Source organism: Macadamia integrifolia, unplaced genomic scaffold (genome assembly GCF_013358625.1).
Source record: "Macadamia integrifolia cultivar HAES 741 unplaced genomic scaffold, SCU_Mint_v3 scaffold1009, whole genome shotgun sequence".
NCBI classification, from domain to species: domain Eukaryota; kingdom Viridiplantae; phylum Streptophyta; class Magnoliopsida; order Proteales; family Proteaceae; genus Macadamia; species Macadamia integrifolia.
In genome coordinates, this window is record NW_024868053.1 from 201,783 (window position 1) to 223,436 (window position 21,654).

The 21,654-nt window shown below is 38.6% G+C and overlaps 1 protein-coding gene across 3 annotated transcripts; it reads right to left on the reverse strand.

The window, feature by feature from the left end:
* Positions 1-8,370: 8,370 nt before the first annotated feature.
* Positions 8,371-19,653, reverse strand: LOC122062380. 3 transcript variants are annotated; one of them, XR_006134928.1, is made up of 4 exons: positions 18,268-18,791; positions 17,777-17,945; positions 16,637-16,704; positions 8,371-8,630 (listed from the first exon to the last, which is right to left on the reverse strand). XR_006134928.1 is itself a non-coding variant. In XM_042625969.1 (4 exons), exons 1-4 carry the CDS (start codon positions 18,398-18,400, stop codon positions 8,553-8,555), a joined length of 390 nt encoding a protein of 129 aa, XP_042481903.1. In that variant the 5' UTR covers positions 18,401-18,987; the 3' UTR covers positions 8,371-8,552. The 3 variants fall into 3 exon arrangements, 2 of the variants coding, with proteins under 2 accessions (XP_042481903.1, XP_042481902.1); XM_042625969.1 differs by having other exon boundaries at positions 17,777-17,887; positions 18,268-18,987; XM_042625968.1 differs by lacking the exon at positions 8,371-8,630 and adding an exon at positions 13,424-13,780 and having other exon boundaries at positions 17,777-17,887; positions 18,268-19,653.
* Between the last annotated feature and the right edge of the window lie 2,001 nt (positions 19,654-21,654).

Consider the following 21,654-nt stretch of genomic DNA (forward strand, 5'->3'; position numbering starts at 1 on the left):
TGCAGTTACTTTTAAATAAAAAACAACCATTCACTATTTCTCTCTCCCCCGGATGAACCATATAGCCAAGAGAAACCATGAACCAGAATAAAAGAGCTTGCCCCCAACCATGAGTAAATAATTCATAGTAGCCTCATTAGACCGTACATCTCTCTTGGTATATCCAGATAATGGGTAGGAGCATAAACTGAAGGCACAACCCTTCCAGGGGTGACAAAATGTGGTGTCTAAAACATGAGATTGAAAAGAGAAAGAAACTTTATTGGTATGGAATATAGTTCCTACGTTCTGATATAAAAATTAAGAAATCTCTCTCAACAATAGTCTTTCGTGAAACCTTGCATTCTCTTTTGTATGCCCCTAAGTTTTATTTTTATACTATAAAAAAGCATCTCAAACACACTTAGCTACTGCTCAATTTCTAGCTTGATCTTCTCGGCATCCATCAAATTTTGTATTTCATGTTTGAGCGTAATTGGGTGTGATAGTCAACAGCAGTAATTTGGATAATACCAATTTGGTAGGGGTCTTTGATCGACTATGAATAAATTATAATCAAGAATTCTGCCTTCTTCAATCTAGCATGAAATAAGGAAACACTAATGCCCGAGTCAGTGATATGCCACGATGACTTCGAAGCCTGCCATGATGACAAACTAGACTAAATCATGGTTGGAAGATTTGTTGGGGCCTGAGCTATCATTTTCATCATAGGTTGCTGATTCTGACCCACCAAATTAGCCCTTGACCTTGGTACTGGTCTGGCCTTGGGTTTCTACCTTGTTTTGGTGACTTTGATAAGCACCACAATGTTGTGATTCTCTGAATGTACGGTTATCGACCCACTTTCTAGTTGCCAATAAGGATGAAAACATTTCAATATGTTGGCTATACGATCTCATCATAGTACAAATGAGACAAGTTTTCTAGTATCATGTCCACCTGTTCTTGCCCAATAGGACAAGGTGACATTAGACCTACTTTATCTCGAAATCTGAGAAGAAATTCAGTGAACCCTTCTCCTGGGGCCTGCCACACAGTTTTTAACTCCCATCGAGTAATGTCCAACTCAGTGTTGTAAGAGTATTTCTTTGTGAAAGGCTTCGTGATTGTCACCTATGTCTAGGTCTGGGCTTGATCCAACTATGTTAACCAATGAAGAGCTACTCTTGAGAGAGTGAGTAGAAATGCTTGCCCATTTGATCTTCAGTAAGTCTCCATGCCCTCAAGATATTGATAACGATTTTCAAATGAGCCTTCGAATCTCCTATCCATTAAACTTGTCTATACTCCATTTGAACTTCCCTGGAATTCTGACTCCAGGAAAAGAATCATTTTATTCGTCTATGTGACATGAGAATTTGTTGCCTTGCCTTTCTGTAAAAGTTTCTCGAATCTGTCTAACTTCTCTCTCTTCTTCCTCTCCCTTTCCGTCTCAGGGGGTTCAAATGGAAGGTCGGGCATGACCTCTTCCTCATCTTCATCCATCACAACCCTTGGAGTGGTTCGAGGTAGATTAGATCTTGCCTTGGTCTTTTCCAGTTCTCCGGGACTGGAAACTTGTTTAGACTAAAGTTGTGGGGAATTGGAACTTATGAACTGAACCATGTGCCTCAATTCTTCCATATCTAACTGCATCTGATCCACTCTTAATACTCCCTTATGTCTCTGGTTGATTCCCACTGGCTAGGTCCATTCTTGCTGGGGTGTTCAGACATTATCAGACTATTCGAAATGGGAGGAGTAAGGAATATACAAAGATCCACTGTTGGTAATGACCTTTCAGGCGTGACTCGAACCATATGGTTATCCTGGCAAGTAATACCCATACCTGAAATGTGGGTGAGTTTAAACTTTTCACTATTATTGTAGGTTTTGTGTTAGAACTCCCTATGGATTTGAGTTTGAAACCCTATTGAGGAAACCACACAGGAAAAAAAAGAACACGAATCTAATAAAATTATGGATGATTGATTTGTACCTTTCACCTAGTATGCTGCAGATGATTGATGTTGGTCACTCCCACTTTCACTCTCTTGGCTTGGATATGGATCTTCTACAGCCTCTTAAACCTCCTTGGTTCTCTCACTTTAGTGGTAAAGTGGAGAAGAGTGAATAATGGCTGTAGGGACCCAAAACCTAGTATTTATAATATTATCCTACACTCAAAGCCCTAAACCACAATGGATTGAACCAGCATATCCCTAAGCTTGAGAGTGGACCGAACCGGTTCATGCAATTTGACTCTCACCCATTTAATCAACCCGAATAATTAATTTAGCCCATAAATCTAACATTTTGAGCCAGTGGCAAACTGAGGACCATGACTTTAATGCGCAAACCACTTGTTTTTTTTTTATGTGGTTTATTGATTGATGAGATGGTGGGTGTTCTTACAGGTTAGTCATTACGGTAGGTGCATAGTCATAGTAAGGACTTACTGTGTATTGATAGTGGAGCTAAGTTTGAGATAAAAACTAATTTTTGTAGATTAAACAAATAAGCTTACAATTGGCTTAGTGGTTGTGACTTCAATGAGTGAAAGGTTTAGGGTTCAAGCTTCCTTGTTTGTAGTTTAGGGGATTTTATATTAATACCAGAGGGTTTAGGAGATCGATGAGGGTATGAAAACTTTAGTCCCACATTGCCTAAGGGAAGGTTATTGGGATAGTTGATAAACTTTAGCCTCCTTAACATAGCACAACGCTTTTTAAATCCTTGAGCCCCATGGATCAAAGAGGACAATATCGTACAAAGGTTAATGGAGTCGGGGCATTACAGCAGGTCCACAAAGATAGCGGAGAATCGTTTGAATGCGAAATCGTCCCTTTGGCAACAAAACATTCAATTTTGAACGATTTTTTAATGATTTATTTTGAATGATGCACATGCAAAGTCAATTTCCATGACAATATGGGTTTAACCCTTATTCTGATCTCCAGAGTGATGGCACATCAACTTCTTTTTCTTTAGAATTTGAACTTTTTATTTTTTGTATTTTTCTTTATATTTTTTATTTTGTTTCAACTCTTAAAACTTTGATATTTTTATGTCTCTTATATATTATTTTTAACATTTTTTCTTTTTGAAATTTGATTTGATTTTTTAATTTTTTTATTTTCTTTGAATTTTAATTTAAATTTTAAAATTTGGACATCTTGTATGCCTTTATTGGAAATTTTTTATTTTCCTTGATTATATTTTTTTGCTGACTTTTTAAATATTTTTTTTACATATAAAATAAATTCTTATCTTTTGGATTCTTTACTTTTTTTTTTTTTTTTTAGATTGCGAAAACCATTTTTTTTTTTTACACAAATTATAATGTAGTAAACAAGCAACACGATCTAAGTAAGAACGACCTCGTAGCTGATTCCATATAAGGTTTTACTGGGGATTCTCTAGTGTCCTATATCTTCTTGATGACATGAAAGGGGATGAGGAAAACATATTTGTTTGTTCAGAGTTGCCACCTAGGATTTAGGGCCAACAACCTTTTTGGTGAGCCCAGTTCCGATCGAGGGATCGAGCTCGAGTAGGTAGTGAAATTCCTATGAAATGATCAAACCCCAAAAATTGACTTCATGTTTATCCAGTTTCAGGAATGTGGGTCCATTTCAGGTTACGAGGGCAGGAAGGTGTTAGGCACCCAGCTCACTCGAAAATTTCAGTCTTTCTCTCAGATACTTGGATTACGAATATTCTCCCCCAAGAATTTTACTGATCCTAACGAAACATGTATGGAATGGCTACTAAGTTATCATCATAATGAAAATGAACAATATGAAATGATTAAATTCGTCATTTGCACATGAAATGATTAAATCAATTTATATGATGTAATGAATAGAAATAATAGAATTACACTATTAACACATGAAAAGATAGATGGTTCTAAACGATCCATAAGAATCCAACATAACCATACATATGAAGTGAAAATTAATAAAATATGGTTGTATTAGGTAATGGAAAATCATATGCCATCACATAAAATAATGAAAGCTATTATCATTAAAATCACATAAAATTGTATAATGAAACCATAAAATCACATGAAATGATTAAACACTTACTTGAATCACATGAAATGATAACATACTAACTTGAACTCACATAAAATGATAACATGAAATCATAAAATTACAGGAGTTAATAACATATTAGCATGAAATCAAGGGTAATTTCAACTCATCTACATACATGTTGAATAGGAAATATCATGTGAATCATCTAGGAAACTTCCACAACTCAGGGACAAAACTTGATTTTCTTCTCTCTTTCTTAGAGGAATTACTGATTTATAGTCAAGTTTTAGGTCTAACGGGTGTGCTTTAGGACTTCGAGAATTTTGGGTGGCGTTTATGTGCCATGTGGGAATGGGCAATACCAATTTTCAGGTATTTGGACAACACTTCTGCACCATCTTATTAAGTGAGTTCCAAATGTGGAAATTTAGGTAGCGCTTCCACGCTATTAGGGAAATGGGGTTTTTCTCTATTGAAAATTAGGCAGTGCTTCTGTGCTATTGGGAAAACGAGGTTTCACCCAATGGGGAATTGGGCAGCACTTCCACAGTTGAAAATAAAACTAAATGAAATAATGAACTATTTACTAGAATAGTAAGAGACTCCTTAGCTTCTGAAGGAACCAATACGATCTTCAATCCATAGTCTTGAAGTGATCTTCTTGCTCCAACAAGGCTACTAACTTTAAGGATTGGACTCAAACATGTCTTTGCTTTAGCTCCTACGGTTTGCTTATGGGTAGTAAGCGAAGGTGGTTACAATGCTTGGATAAGTCTTGGACAAGAGCTTCTCATAAGTGAAAAATCATGTTTTCTCTTTTGACAAGAGTTCCCCACGGATTTCTATCTTCCTTTCTTGGCTTTTGCCTCAAGGTAGATCTCGAGAGGGAGAAATGAGAGGTGCATTGGTGTATGAATTGATGGGTACCTCCTCATGTGGAGCGTACTCACATAAATCCTATTGGCTTTGGTGGTGAAATCCTAACTGCACAAAGGCGGTTTTATAAAACTACCCTAAGGCGGGTCTCTCTCTCTCTCTCTCATCTCAATTGCTTCAAAAGGCAAAGGCAGCAAAGATCTCTTTGGTCTCAGGGTTTTTTTTTTTTCTCATTTCCAAACCGTAACTCTGAGTCGAGTTCCGCGAGAAAACCCAAAATAGTATTTTGGGTGTGCTCTTTGTACGGGTTGTGGCATAGCTACATAACAACGCTCTCCTTGTCCAAGGAAGCAGAAAAGGTGACAATTCTTCTTGTATTTTCCATTGTCAGTTGAGGTGAGAGTGTTTTTTGTTTATGTGATTCTACCCTGTTATTTGGTGAGATATTTTGTTATCCAAGAGTAGGGTTTTTCTCTTGATGCTTATTAGTAGCCTCTATTATATCTAGAGAGAAATTTGTAATTCCATTATCTACATAATGGAAGTTTAATTTGGATTAGGTCCCGTGGTTTTTACCTTTCTCATTGAGAGAGTTTTCTACATTAAAAACGGTTGTCTCCTATTGTGGTTTGACTTGATCGATTTTATTTGCATTACTAGGTCTCTGGATATTGTTGTTGCTTTGTATCTCTATTGTTTGCACACAGGTGGTCAGAAACGGGTTTAGTTTTTTTTCCCAACAAGTGGTATCAGAGCTTGGGTTGTAATTATGTATAAACAATGGAAGGGAACACTAGAGTAAGGATGATTAGTTTGAATGGTTTGAAACAAGCACCAAGACAGTGGTACAAGAAGTTTGGTTCATTTATGGTGGATTACTAGTACAACTGAACAACATCAGATCATTGTGTATTTTTTAAGAATTTTCAGAAGGTGATTTTATTATTCTTTTGCTCTATGTTGATGACATGTTGATTGTTGGAAAAGACATCAGCAAAATTGATAGGTTGAAGAAAGAATCGAAAAAGTCCTTTGCCATGAAGGACTTGGGACCAGCACAACAAATTCTATGTGTGAAGATCTCTCGTGATAGAAAAGCAGGCAAAATTTGGCTATCACAAGAATGTGCATATAGAAGGTCCTTGAAAGGTTCAATATAAATAAAGCAAAGTCAGTCAGTTCCCCACTTCAAGTTGAGCAATGAGCAAAGTCCTTCAACTGAGCAAGGGAGAGTAGAGATGAAGAAAATCCCCTACACATCAGCTGTAGGAAGTTTCATGCATGTGATGGTGTGTACAAGACCTGACATTGCACATGCAGTTGGAGTTGTGAGTAAATTTCTTATCAATCCTGGCAAAGAGCACTAGAAGCAGTTAAATGGATCATGAGGTATCTCAGAGGTTCATCTAATGCATGTTTGTGTTTTGGAGGTGACAAACATGTATTACAGGGATACACAATGTAGATATGGCAGGTGACATCGACTCAAGGAAGTCTACACTTGGAAACCTGTTTAATTTTGCCGGGGGAGCAGTGTTATGGCAGTCCAAGTTACAGAGGTGTGTGGCATTGCAAACTCTAGAAGCTGAGTATATTACTGCAACGGAAGCTTGCAAAGAGATGTGGATGAAGCGATTTCTTTATGAATTGGGTTCGAAGCAAGATAAGTACATTGTTCACTGTGACAGTCAGAGTGCCATCCACTTGAGTAAGAATTCAAGTTTCCATTACAAGTCCAAGCATGTTGATGTGAGATATCACTGGATTAGGGATGTTCTAGAACAAAATCTTATGGAAGTTGAGAGGATCCATACTGATAAGAATAGTATAGATATAATGACAAAGGCATTACCCAAGATGAAGCATGATTTTTGTGGAAGCATGGCAGGTTTAGGTGTGCCAAATCCCTCCTTGCAAGTCGGAGGGGGAGTTTGATTGGTAACTCCTCACGTGGAGGGGGACCCACATAAAGTCTTTTGGCTTTGGCGGTGAAATCCCAACCGCACAAAGGAAATTTTATAAAACCGCCCTAAGGTGGTTCTCTCTCTCTCTCTCTCTCTCTCTCTCTCTCATCTCAATTGTGTAAAAAGGCAGAGGCGACAAAGATCTCTTTGGTCTCAATTTTTTTTTTTTTTTTCATTTCCAAACCATAACTTTGAGCCGAGGTTCCGCGAGAACTATATCCATGAGAAAACCCAAAATAGCAGTTTGGGTCCACTCTTTGTACGGTTTGTGGTGTAGCTACGTGGTAGTGCTCTCCTTGTCTAGGAAAGCAGAAAATATGACAATTCTTCCTGTATTTTCCATTGTCAATTGAGGTGCGAGTGGTTTTTGTTCATGTGATTCCACCTTGTTATTTGGTGAGATATTTTGTTATCCAAAAGTAGGGTTTTGCTCTTGATGCTTATTGGTAGCCTCTTGTATATCTAAAGAGAATTTTGTAATCTCATTATCTGCATAGTGAAAGTTTGATCTGGACTAGGTTCCCTGGTTTTTACCTTTCTCATTAAGAGGGTTTTCCGCATTAAAAATTATTGCCTTCTATTATGGTTTGGCTTGATCGATTTTATCTGCATTACTAGTTCCCTGCATATATTGTTTTCCCACCACGTGTGTGCAAATGATAAAGATACAAAACAACATGAATTGGTGAAATGCCAAAGGCAAATGAATGGGTAGATAGGAAAACTACCCTTTAAACGGCTTGTATAAGCCTGGACATGCACAAAGGCCTTAAACGGCTAGAAAATCCCCCGTTAAACGGTTTGTTTTTAGCTTAGACACGAAAAGTCTTAAAACATGCCTTATGCATTTATCATGGTTGGTGGAAGAGCCCCTCTCTTGGCTTGACTTGGCTCAAGCCAAATTGACTTTAATTTGACTCCAACGTCTTGAATTTCGCTTGGCTTGATTTAATGCGAGTTTTGGCTGATTTTAATGTGGGTTCGCTTGGTTTTAGCCTGATGTAATGTGGGTTTGACTTGGCTTAGCTTAGATTCAAATGGTTGGATTGGTTCAACGTGATTCAATGTAGTCCAATCTTTGGGAACACATTGCAAGATATCTGGCCATCCAATTTTTGGGCGCGAGATATTGATGGATTTACAATTTTGAACACTATTCAATGATAGCAAGAATTGAGCACATGCTTCGCTTGATCATCATTTTATGATGAAAGATGTTATTGATCCCTTACAGTCACCTCCCATGTATCACGGAGCAGTATCGTGCTGGATCTCCAACATTTCTTATGTTCAATCATATTCCATGCATTTATGCAAAATGGACTGGGTTAGGGTAGCTAGTTATAACTGAAGTTGACTGGGTTTGACCAGAAATTCGATTCCTCGGCAAAAGAGAGCATACTTAGCCTCATCTCGTCCGTAAATCATCATTATTGGGGGGTGGGGGGGGAGGGGATGTTTGGTGTCTACACTTTCCTTGAGAGTAGGCATGCTATGTATGATTTTATGTAACTATCAAGAGCAACTGACATCTTCGATTGATTGATTTTTATTTTTATTTTATTTTATTTTTTGTATTTTACAGCGTCTGGCAATAATAATAATAATAATTAAAAGAAAAAAATTTCTCTAAAAGCCCCATCCATTTGACCCTCTGAAGACTCGTCCAACTCTGTAAGGCAAACTACAGTCTTTGGGAACTGCAGGTTCTCTTGCATTTTTTTGTGACTATCCAAACATACACACCCCACGTTCTTGCCACCTGAGTATAAAATTGTCCCAGATTAGAGCAATGAGGAATGCAATGACCATCTGAAATGACAGTAAGGTGTTCAAAACATTGTTCAACTGCCACAAAACAAAAACAACTATAGTAATATGATCACAGTACTCCCTACTTTGAGGTTTCCCATATGGAAACTTATCCAGAGTTAAATCTTATAATATTTTAGTTTTACTACCGTATCTGTATATACAATTTTTTCACCTGATGGTCATAACTTCCATAACACCTCCAAAGATTATAAGACAAACTACAACCAGAAAATCATTTCAACTATTGACATTAAACCTTTTATATTCTCTATTTTTTTTCCCCCTCCATGTAGAGGAGTCCTATAAGAGGTGACCAAAAATTACAGAATATCCCAAGTAGTCAGCCATTCTAAGGAACTAAAAAAGAATTACATCTATTTTCAGAAGTAGATGACTTTTTTTTTTTGGGTGAGTAAATGATTCATTACCAAAGGAAAAGAAAAAAGGTACAGGCCCCCAAGAAAGGGGAGGGGGGGGGGAAGAAGAACAAGGCCCTAGAGCTCAAGAAGAGACTGGAGACCTAACAGAACTGGGAAGCTCCCAGGAAGCTACAACTATGATCTACTGTAGATGAATTCACATGGCTATGACTTGAGTTGTAACACAGTTTAATCCTCGACTATCGAAAGTCAAGAACAGAAGATCTACTGTGAATAAGTCCATGAGATATCGCAATGTCTGAACATAGATTGGAACTGACAAGTGGCTTTATAAACACCACCATATTGCTGGAAGTAGGCAGGTATTGACAAGTAGAAAAACAGAGTGAGCCCAACTATGATAATATTCTTGGAGCTCCATGCTTCAGTGTAATGTAAATTTGACAGGCTTGCCCACAATCCACATGAAGCACAATAGTGCAACAACAATAACTACAGGAATAAAAGCAATAAATTTACGAACTTTTCTTATGAGCATGACAAGGACGTGAGTACCGTAGTGTAAAGAGAACAAAACCTAATGAGCAGAATTATGAAGGAAATATAAGCAATTTTGATATCTGGAGAATTTTTTCTAGACCACAGTAGTGCTAGTTTAGCTGTTAAAATAAGCTATGCAAATTTGATACATAATCTCTTCGGCAAATGGGTTTTGTTAAATTCTTAGTGAGTCAAATAATCTATGATGGCTCATAAATTGATAATGATAAGAATTTCTCTGTTTTGCAGGAGAAATTCAGCTGAAAAACAAAGGAATTTTAATTGTCAACTCTGCTCCCCTCCCCAGCCCTACCCAACATTTACCTTTACTATGCAAATTACAGACCTGCGATGGCTCACGATTTAGCATCTAAACTTAGCCAAGATGTGGAGTTCGACAAAAGTTCAATGTCTTCAGATTGGACCTAAAGCTAGTACCTCAATTGAAACAGAATAAACTCACTGATTGTATCTCATTACAAGTCATACAAATGGAAGTCCCAACTAAACCTCAAGTAGAAAAAGGTGTAGTACTCGTTGTATTCCGATGCATGTCATACATACAAAAGTCCAAGAAAATTGTGCAGATATATTGAGGACATTGCAACCAGAGGGTTGTAAATGACATTCAAAAGAGCACAAAATCAATAGATAAGTCCAAATCTGAAACTAAAAAGCAAATCATAATTCAGTGGAATCTATGCCACTGTATTTCATAACAAAAAACAATGCATCAATAACATAACATAGTTGTTAAGAGATACCATATATTTGGGTTGTATATAGTAAACATCTGAAAGAATATGGAAAGGGGATTGGGGAGCATACTACACGAATAAGTATGGGAATTCAAAACACGTGCATGGGCACAGATAGAAAAAGAGTTGGGGCCACGAGAGTTAGGTAATGGGATTAGTGGCAATTTTCACAGCTTAGCCCATGCTTCGATAGGGAAATTTCAACATGAATTTAGTCAAAATTGCTGTTATATGTGACTCCAACTTCCTCAGGAAAGAGTCTGTGAATACTTTACCTCATTTTTGTTTTTCTCCAGCTGGTTATAGGATGCTGATACCAAAGTGAAGAGGGCATTCCAGTCCCTTCTAAATTATGTGGGGAAATCTTGCAAAGAATCCAAATGAGATCAAGTTCAGGAAGTTTGAACTTGATAATTCATCATTTCAGGTGAGAGACTGAATGCACTGATAGATCATTTTAAACTCAAACGCTAAGTCACACGGTGTATATATAGAAATCATTGGGATTTGGGTGGGCTTACTATATTTCCAGGTTCATCTAGGTCTCTTATGGCTAAAGTGATTCATTTTATGGGTTACTAAACAAAGATTAAGAAGTATAGGCAGCTACACTTAAATAGTATACAAAATTAGAAGTATAATCCAAGGAGACCCCTTCAGAAGTGAATAACTCTTTGATGCTTTACTTCAAGCAGGCGATGAGCTTCCTCACTTCCTCAAATAAAATTTTCAATCTGCTTGAAAGATAACAGAAACGACAGAGATATAGGGTTTTACCTAAACGATGCTTCACACGCAGCGGAATGGAAACTGGTTGATGTGCGCATCATCCCTGCATGAACCGTGACGATCGAAGATTTACGACAATCTTGCTAGGCAAAGTCCCACCCTCCAAGTCCAAGGATAGCAATGGAGATCCTAAGAGACACACTCTCAATTGGGAGACATAGAAGAGAATAGGGAGAGAGAGAGAGAGAGAGAGGGAGCATTTGAGATTAGGTCAAAAGTTATTATCACTTGTAGCCAGACCTCTTATTTATAGAGATCTGGCTAGCTAGGGTTTATAATCCTAGAGGGTCTATGATTACCCCACGTGGGCAACCTAGTTTGATTAATATCTCCCATTTGCCCACACAGGGCGAACATACTCAATTGTCCATTCGAGTCTCTCTAACACAAGTATCTCATCATACAGGAAATGAAGCATGCGACCTAACGAGATAGTAGGAAGGTAGGAGTGTTATATTAAGCTTCCATCTAACCAATCCAACTACACCAAATCCAACACTCTCGATTCCTCATTATGAGCAGTGCTGATCCTAAAATATGTAATCTACTCATGACTACGTCGAAACACATATCTGAAAAGTGCTCGGGCAATAACCACAAAACAAGGGTCTAATATAGAATAGTTTTCCCTAAGCCCATATGTCAATCTGACTATTGACAATTGCTTTCCCAATCATGTCTTGCTAGACCGCATGATCAATGATCCTAAGGAGCACGTCAAAGAAGCGTCATTGGGCGTCCTCTTCATGATTGGTTTCAGGTAGAGGGTATTCATAGGACCACTTTAGTTTGATCCAAGTAGCTCACATCGTGACAAAGTAGGGATCCATTCAGTCACTCACAAACAATCGTAAAAAAGCACATACATTATGAAATGTATGTTATGGTGCTTCTATAGTTGTCATGTCTCTCGCCCGCCTTAAGGCAACCAAGTGTTATTTTTATTTTTCCTATTTTCTAACATTATTTAGTAAGCTATATATATATATATATCTTGTATCCTAAAAAATCAACATTAAGCCACATCTAGTCATTAAAAATCAACATTTAGCCACATCAACTCATAAAAAATCAACATTAAAGTCACATTAAGTTATAAAAAATAACATTTAGAAAAATGCTCTTGTTCTATAATAAGTTTGACTGGTTAAATCATTTTATTTTTACATGAGACTTTTTGTATTAGGTATAGCATAAAACCAACTTGCCAACAAGTCTGAGTTGTAATAGTAAAATTATGCTTTGGTCAAACTTATTTTAAAGTGCGCAAATGCTGTTAAAACCGCCTGAATTAAAAGAATTTTATGGATATCAAAACAAAAGATTATTTTACTGAACTTTTGATTTTTAGCAATGTTTTAACATGATAGGATTTATAAAAATTTTATAATTGAGAAAACCCCAACATTTAAAAGTTGAAAATCACCCTTATAACCAAAATCCAGTTTTTGTTCTTAGGCTGGGGGTTAACTTTTTATCCTTTTGGAATTTGATTTTTAAACTATTTTTATTGGATTCAAATCAGGGGTATTTGCTTATTTATGAATAATATCTTAAGTAAATGTGTTATTTCATTTACTTAAATGATATTTGGCATAAATAAGTGCCAAAACACAAGGTGACATGTAATGCAACAAGGCGACTATCACCTAGGCCCCAGGCAAACCGCCTGGACGCCAAGTCATCGCCTTGGCGACGCCTTGACAACTATGGATGCTTCTCCCACTAAGGTTGGCATATCATTTATAAAATTAAAAAAAAAAAATGTACGAGTTTAGATTCAGTGGCACTGTCAAGTACCTAACCTGAGTCATTCAACTCGATTACTCCCACGACGTTTGCTTAAAGTCTTACACTAGGCTATAAATAGCCTACATTGAGAAGTGGGATCTCTGTGTTTGACCATAAATGGCATCATCTTTTAGCTCTAACTAAGGCGTCACTTAGTTTAAAGATGTTTTTTCATCTCCTTCGCTATCTCTTAGCAACAAGGTGAATTTGGCTCATCTTGCTTGTTGTTTCAAAGTGCTAAGGTGAACCACCTGTGGAATTGGGTCGATTCAAACCTACTAACATATTTACAAAATAAAATGTGTACACACGCAAATCACCCAAAAATAATTATGTCTTACATAATATAAATCAAAGAGTGATTGTCACACCCTACCTCCCGTAGGCCAAGGGAAACGGTATTGGATACCTTACAACATCCAATCAACTTGTTTCTCTAAGATCAAGACTAGCGAGGTACAATCATAACACAACTACACACATATGTATATCTGTTCTTTTGTACATCAGTCCAGTAGTCACATATATTATCATATCTCCAATGTCTGCTACATGATAAGACATATTTACAATTCTAGTAGGTATTAACATAGTTCCAGAACAAATATTTACAAGGTTCTCATTCCATCAATAGTAGGTAAATACATCAGAGTACGTGATCCAACGGAACAATATATACACAAAAAGAGATTCTGATAAGTTTATCCTATTCGTCAGAAGAACTGGCCTCCGAAGGCACAGTCATCACATCCGCACTCAGGTTCGTGGTCAGTCTCATCCTCTGGAATACCAGCCAAAAGGTCTATGGCCATTGGCCAACAAAACACAGGTCTCACCATCTAGAAAGGGGTAAATAAAGAGGGGTGAGCACATTTTACTCAGTGAGGAGGTGGGGCAAGCAAGCAAACACAATACAAATGATGCAATGCATGCTCCACACCTTATATAATGCTCATGGATTCATTTAAATTACACTACTTCCTAGTCCATTACTAAATTTGTAATAGTGGTATAGTGCTACGCAACGTAGGTAGTACACCCCTTCCCAATATGTCAGGCTCCAAGGATATAAGCGAGTTGCAAGCAAGAGTCAGCTAGTCTCCTAACCCCAAGGTTAGTAACCTCGGGCAGTCAAGTGAACAGTACACCGTACCCTGGAAGTGTACTACTAATCAGGCAACCACGGGTCTAGATTAGTTAGTACCTCACCCCCTACTGACAAGGGGTTATAGCACTTGAGTGGTGATAATCCTAACCTACAATTTCTACATGATGAAATACAATCATCCACCAGTCACATCACACATAAATAAATGTTGGGCACCTACTAATGTCCTATTTTACCTGATGTAGATGCACACCCATGGTCCAATCCAAACCCATCTAGGTACCCAGACGGAGATGAGGCCGATCCATATTTGGTTACTTGGTCTAGTAGGATTTTAGTAAATCTTATTTAGTCGGCAATATTATGTAATCTTTTATTTCAAGTAAGATACGTAAGAGGAATTAGTTTCTTAATTTATTAGATTTTGTTAGTTTCCTATTTAGAGTTGGTTTCCTAATTTCGCTTTGAACTAGTTCCCTTTTAGGATTTGTTTCCATGTTGGAGTCTTTTATTTGCCTATTTAATATTATTGTAACCAATGGAGTAAGTAGAGGATAGAAAATATGAATTGAGTAAGTGTTTGAGAGCATGGGGCATGTGTACGATTCTTCCCCCCTTCTTTGTGCGATTGTTCCCTCCCCTGCAATTCTGAGTTCATCTCAGGGAATTCTTCCCTACCCCTACCAGCCCTCCATCAATTGGTATCAGAGCTGAAGGATCCCCATCCCTCCCCTCCATCTCTCTTCCTTCCATCCATTTCCTTCCTTTACCATCTCCCTATTTTATGTTCTCGTTTCTGCAATACTGAGACAGATATCCAAAAAAAAAAAATAACGATTTCTTCCAGAGAAGAATCGACCCCTATCTCACCACCACTCTCCCAAGTTTCTGCGATTGAGCCCCTTTTCCAGGGTTTCGACAGGCAAAAAAAAAAGAAGAGAGAGAGCAGCAATCCAAAGAAGAGACAAAATCAGAGAACAAAAAAAAAAAAAAAGAAGAGAACAAAAGACAAAAAAAAAAGGAACAAGAAGAGAAGAAAGAACAGAAGGAGTAGAAGAAGAGAAGACGAGAAAAGAGTAGAGAGAGACGAAAGTACCAAGCTTTTCTGTCGTCACCAGCAAATCCTTGAACTCTTTTTAGAGTTTAGTTCCCTCATCACAGGAGACTCCTTGTTGCAGTCGAAGTTGCTCCCTTCGCTGGTTGAATCTCAATCCAAGGTGGAGACAATCTCCTCTGTCGGTATTAAAACCCCACAACCCATGATCCTATTTTTTTTTCTCCTTATCCTTTTTCTGATTTTCCAATTTTGCCCCTCTGTTTCTCTTTAATTCTTTTATCCCATATTTTCTTTTCACTTCCAATTAAACCCCTCCCCTGCCCACACGTGATATCTTTTGTGGTTTAAATTGAACGTCAAAATATTTACACGTTTGCCATCTTGTTCTAAACTTCCATTTAATTACTCTTTTTTTCCATTCACCCTTTGCTTTAAGTGTTCTCTTGCCATAGTGGGTCCATAAAAAAATTATGAATACAAACCTAAACAATGGATCTCAATCTTTTATCAAATATCTGTCAACAAATGCAATTGATAATAGAGAAGCTTGATGAGGCTCAACAGCTTTGCATGGACTTTAAATCCCTAGCACACTCTACCTTCAACCATGTGATCTCAACCATTGAACAACAGGTAGACAAACAAGAAGATGAATCACCAGTGGTAGAAGATGAGATGACACCGTTGAAAGTTGAAGATTAACTTGTGGAAAAATTTAAATCGGCTGATCTCTTCAGTGAACCGATCGATTTTAATTTCCTGAGTCACTACTTCACGATTGAACTTCATGTTGTGGATCTTGTAGCATTTGATCGTGGTTTTGATGGTGCCTTCATACAGGCAAGGATGGATGTTGATCGATTGGTGTTGATTCTCCCATTCTACAAAACTCGTGGATGAGTTTTCTCAACACCGGGGGAGTTGATGTAGATGCAGACCTATGGACCGATTCAAACCCATTTGGGTATCCAGACGGAGATGAGGCCGATCCATATTTGGTCACTTGGTCTAGTAGGATTTTAGTAAATCTTATTTAATCAGGAATATTATGTAATCTTTTATTTCAAGTAGGATACGTAGGAGAAATTAGTTTCTTAATTTATTAGATTGAGTTAGTTTCCTATTTAGAGTTGGTTTCCTAGTTTCGTTTTGAACTAGCTTCCTTTTAGGATTTGTTTCCATGTTGGAGTCTTTTATTTGCCTATTTAATATGCTTGTAACCGATGGAGTAATTAGAAAATAGAAAATATGAATTGAGTAAGTGTTTGAGAGCCTGCAGGCGTGTGTGCGATTCTTCCCCCCCCCCTTCTTTGTGCGATTGTTCCCTCCCCTGCAACTCTGAGTTCATCTCAGGGAATTCTTCCCTACCCCAACTGGCCCTCCATCATTACCTTTCCAGCTTCTAGGTTCACCACATCAGTAATAAAATAATAATAGTAATAATAATATGCACACAACAAAATGCATGAGATACAAACAAAAATTAAAATCAATAAACACTCCGTAAAATAAGTCAAGGCAACCACTTACCTTCGTTTTCAGCTTTCCGTATTCTGGATTCCCAATTTCAGTTACGTCCTCACCGCTGATTATATTTCCTAAGTACACAGTAGATTCAAATAAATTATATAGAACTAGAATCCTACCCCAGCCTATCCAATTTAAAAACAATCTTAGTTTCCAGGTTCTGACTGGGTTTCCATCTACTACATGGTCCGGGTTTCCTGATTCTCCCACCAATAGGATAATCTGTCGGGAACATACCAGTGGGTCTCACACTTGGACAGTGTATCCCCTGGTCACCCTGGCAGTCATTCACAATTTTGCAGTCAGACCCGATACAGCTCTTCTTTCCCTAAGTCTGGTCTTCTTTTGTAAAAACAAATGTAGCATGCTCCAATAATGCATACCCATCATAGGCCTGACCATCATAGCAGCCCAATGGGGCTTTGGTACCCAAACCGGTAGGTGGGCTGGGTAGAAACCGGCTGGCCCGTTGAACCTGCCAGTTCCCCCTTATTCTGCAGAATTCGATTCTGCCAAGGCTGCACAAAATACTAAATTGCAAATTCGAGCTTTATTCATCATTCCACAGTCCCATTCAGGTATACTGAGTCTAAGTACATATGTTGGCCTTCCTACTAATTTCTGGGTTCCATTTGACTGCACCCATAATTAGTATAACCCAGTTTTTCTGAAATCTTTTAAGTTAACTGAGAACTCGGGAAATTCGGCAAGTATGTCCCCTGTTCTTGCCACTTAATTGAGTTGGGATGATAATGGGTTCAGACTTAATTGAGTATTCCAGCCTTTATTAGGCTCATAACAGAATTTCTAGAAAAGAATTGATTAAATTCATAAGAACATAGATTGAAACAATTCCCTGCTCTAGGGTTTGGGCAATATCTTACTCAATTAACCTTAACCCAGTTCCAATTTCAGATATTGCTACTGAATTGGTAGAAACCCTAGGGTCGAGGGTTTACAGGGATGAATTTCCAGTAACTTGGATCCCAGAACCTTCTCCAGAGTTGGTGCTTTCCCTACTGGGCAGCTATACAGCTCACAGGGATTCCCTACCAACCTCCAATTGGACTAAACCCTAAACCCTACCTACCCAATTGATAAAATTACCAAAAAATCCCTACTGTAATGGACAGTAGCACTTACCTGTGGACAGTGGTGGTACAACAACAACCTTAGGTGAAGCTCCTTCTCTACCTTTTCTTCTTCCTTCTTTTCCTTCTCCTTCCTTCTTCTTCTCTTCTCTTCCTTCTTTCTCTTACCGTTTGCAGCAAACAAATAAGGGTGAATTTAGCCCTAAATCCCATATATATGCCTGCCCAAAACAGACCGTTAGCTAGCCCTTTCCTAGGTCACCTATCATAACCAATGAGGTTAATCTTTTGTATCTTAATTTGGGCAGCTCTGACCCCTGAGGTTATGAATGAATTAGAAACACCAAACATACCTCTATACAGGGTAAAAGCATGGGAAACTGGACTGCAGAGATGTGGGCCCCACAGAGCAAAACCCTAAAAATCTGCATTCTGACAGTACAACCAGCTGGCCGGTTTGTACCTGCCAGTTTGCAGCATTTTTGACCCAGTTGGGTGTGTTCAAGGGTAATTGGTGTCTAATTTAATTATTTAAATTTTTACCTTTTGGTCCATCTTTCCTGGTAAACTTTCCAATGATACTGACAAGCTGAGCATTAACAGGTGGGGTCATTCCTGCCTTCCTGACATTCCACAACTGCCAACCATGACAGAGCTGCCTTCCTCTGTTCTGCATTCTTGCCTGTACACAGGTTAGGGGTGAAGTTAGATTAGGGTGTTATAGTGATAAAACAATGTCTAAAGAAATGTTCAAACTCAAAATACAAATCACCCATGTCGTAGTCCCAGATTCTTATTATGAGTAAGGAAAACGTCCTGAGCAATGGGTTTGGTTAATGGATCAGCCACCATGCTAATCATGGAGATATGCTTCAAGACACCTTCCCCTTGCATAACTATTTCTCAAATGTAGTAATATATGATGTCTACGTGTCTGGCTTTCCCATATAACTTGGGGTCCTTAGCAAACCGGTGTAAATGATGCCACAAGAGCACTTGAACAATTTAGGAAACTCCACGCAAGGTTGAAAGTGGAGATATTATACAAGAATATGTGATTATTTTTTTCTTTTAGTCTTGTTTAGTTAATATTGATGGTAAAGAACTTTTTGCTAACCTAATTTTACTAGATCTGCAAAACTTTGATGTAATCTTAGAATGGATTAGTTTAGCCTCCTACCATACTAATATTAATTGTTTTGAGAAGGATGGGGTGTTTAAACCCAAGAGCAAAGCTGAGTTTCGATTTCATAGAGCTATAGTTGAACCATCATTCCACTTGATATTAGCTCTACAAACTAGACATTTGCTTAGTAATGGATGGTAAGTTATCTAGCTAATGCGGTTGATACTGAGGCAAAAAAAAAAGCCGGTTTTATCAGATATCTCTATTGTATAGGATTTTCCCGATTTTTATTTTGATGAATTATTCACTAGAAAGATTAGCTCAAATGTATGTGGACAAGATAGTGAAACTAAATGTAGTACTTGTGTCTAATGTATCTGAACAACCCCAGGTTTACATAACAATTTTGTCATAGTTTGCAGGAAGTGTCAGGTACGAAGTTAAACTTAATCAATTCTTTTTCATCTGTGTTTATCAATTCTTCTAATTTTTTTTCAAAGCTTGACACTCATCGGTGTGGTGGCCAATGTCTTCGAGGAACTAGCAATATCTCTTCGGGTCACGCTCTTCTATTTTTAACAGTATAGGTCTGACCAGAAGATGATCTGCTTATCCTTTATGTCCAGGAGCACCTTGGACCTGGCCCAATCCAATTACGGGAGTTGCGGGTTTTCTGGGCTTACTGCTCGTAGCCCTCTTCTTTTCTTGGGGTGGCTGTACTATCACCTTATGCATCATCTTGTGGCCCTTCTCTTCGTCCACCACACCATAATGAATGAAATAGTACGATTGCGGAGGATATGGTCCTTCCAGTCAACAATCTTCTCTGGAAACTCTATGTAGGCATAATCCTAATCCAACTCGCATGGCACGTATGTCAGAACATAAGTTGGGTCAGGTTTGTACTTCCTCAGCATCATTACATGGAAGACATTATGGGTGCCCTCCAATTCTAGTGGTAGAGTTATCATGTATGCCACCAGCCCTATCCTTTCCAATATATCATATGGTCCTATATATCTAGGACTCGGCTTTCCCTTCTTGCCGAACCGCATCACCCCTTTCACTGGGGAGATCCGTAAGAATACATTGTCTCCCACGTCGAATTCCATATGTTTCCTAACTCTTTTGTCTGGACTGAGCTACCTAAATTCTCTCTAATCACACCCACTTTCTCACTAGTGGCTTGTATCAAGTGCGGACCTAGGATATGCCACTCACCAACTTCGTCCCAATAGAGAGGAGTCCAGCATTTCTGACCATATTGTGCTTCAAATGGAGATATATCGATGGTGGCCTGATAGCTGTTGTTGTAAGAGAACTCGATAAGTGAACTGTGCTCATCCCAACTATAACTCGTGTCGAGGGCACAGGCCCGGAGCATGTCCTTTAGGGTCTGGATAGTCCTCTCTGACTACCCATCGGTCTATGGGTGAAATGCCATGCTAAAATTCAGTTGTGTACCCATAGCCTTCTGCACACATGTCTAGAATTTAGAAGTAAATCTAGATTCTCGACCAGAGATGATGCTAATTGGTACACCATGCAACCGGATGATGTCAATGTATAACTTGGCCAACTTGTGCATGGAAAAGATGACTTTAATTGGGATGAAGTGAGTTGCTTTGGTCAAGCGGTCAACAACTACCCAAATGGCATCCATGTCCTTATTAGTGCCGAGCAATCCTGTGACAAAGTCCATGGTGATGTTCTCCCACTTCCACTTTGGAATAGGTAGTGATTGTAGTAAACCATGGGGTCTCTATCTCTCTACCATGTTGGCAAGTGAGGCACCCAGACACATGTGTGGCTACATCATTTTTCATCCCCTTCCACCAGTAGGAAGCTTTTAGGTCCTTGCACATTTTGGTATTGCCGAGGTGAATGAAGTACGGAGAGCTGTGTGCTTCCTTCAAAACAGTATCTCTCAAGTCACCATCATTGGGCATGCACAACCTTCCCTTAAACTTGAGGATTCCCTCTTCAGTCAAGGAGAAATCTGGGTCCTTCTGTTTCCCTTGGTGTCTACTATCAATTTATGTAACTCTACATCAGTAACCTGAACTGCAATAATCCTGTCCACTAGACTAGGCTAAACCACCAATGCTAATAGTGACAAGGTGACACCTTTCACTAGTAGTTCCAAATCAAATCTCTTGGCCACTTCGATAAAACGCTCATTGCATCAAGGCCTGAGATTTCCGACTAAGTGCATCGGCTACTACATTAGCTTTTCCTAGATGGTAATGGATAGTACAGTCATGGTCCTTCATCAGTTCCAACCCAAGCCTCTGCCTCATGTTGAGTTCCTGTTGGGTGTACTTTGGGCTCTTGTGGTTACTGTATATCTCACTCTTGTCACCAGACAAGTAGTGTCGCCAAATCTTCAAAGCAAAAATCACAGCTGCCAACTCTAAATCATGGGTAGGGTAGTTCTTATATTCCTGACGGGATGCATAAGAAATGACCTTCCCATGCTGCATTAACACACAACCCAATCCTAGTTTGGAAGCATCACTATACACAACCATACCACCTGTACCGTTTGGAATAGTCAAAACCGGAGCTAATACCAACATTTGCCTTAGCTCTCTGATGCTTTTCTCACAAGCATTGGACCACTCAAATTTCACACCCTTTTGTGTGAGTTAGGTCATTGGTGCAGAAATATGGGAGAAATTCTCAATAAACCTCCGGTAGTATCCGGCCAATCCCAGAAAACTACAAATGTCTGCCACATTCTTGGGAGTGTTCAGCTCCAAAACTGCCTTCACTTTTCCTATGTCAACCTCTATACCCTTATC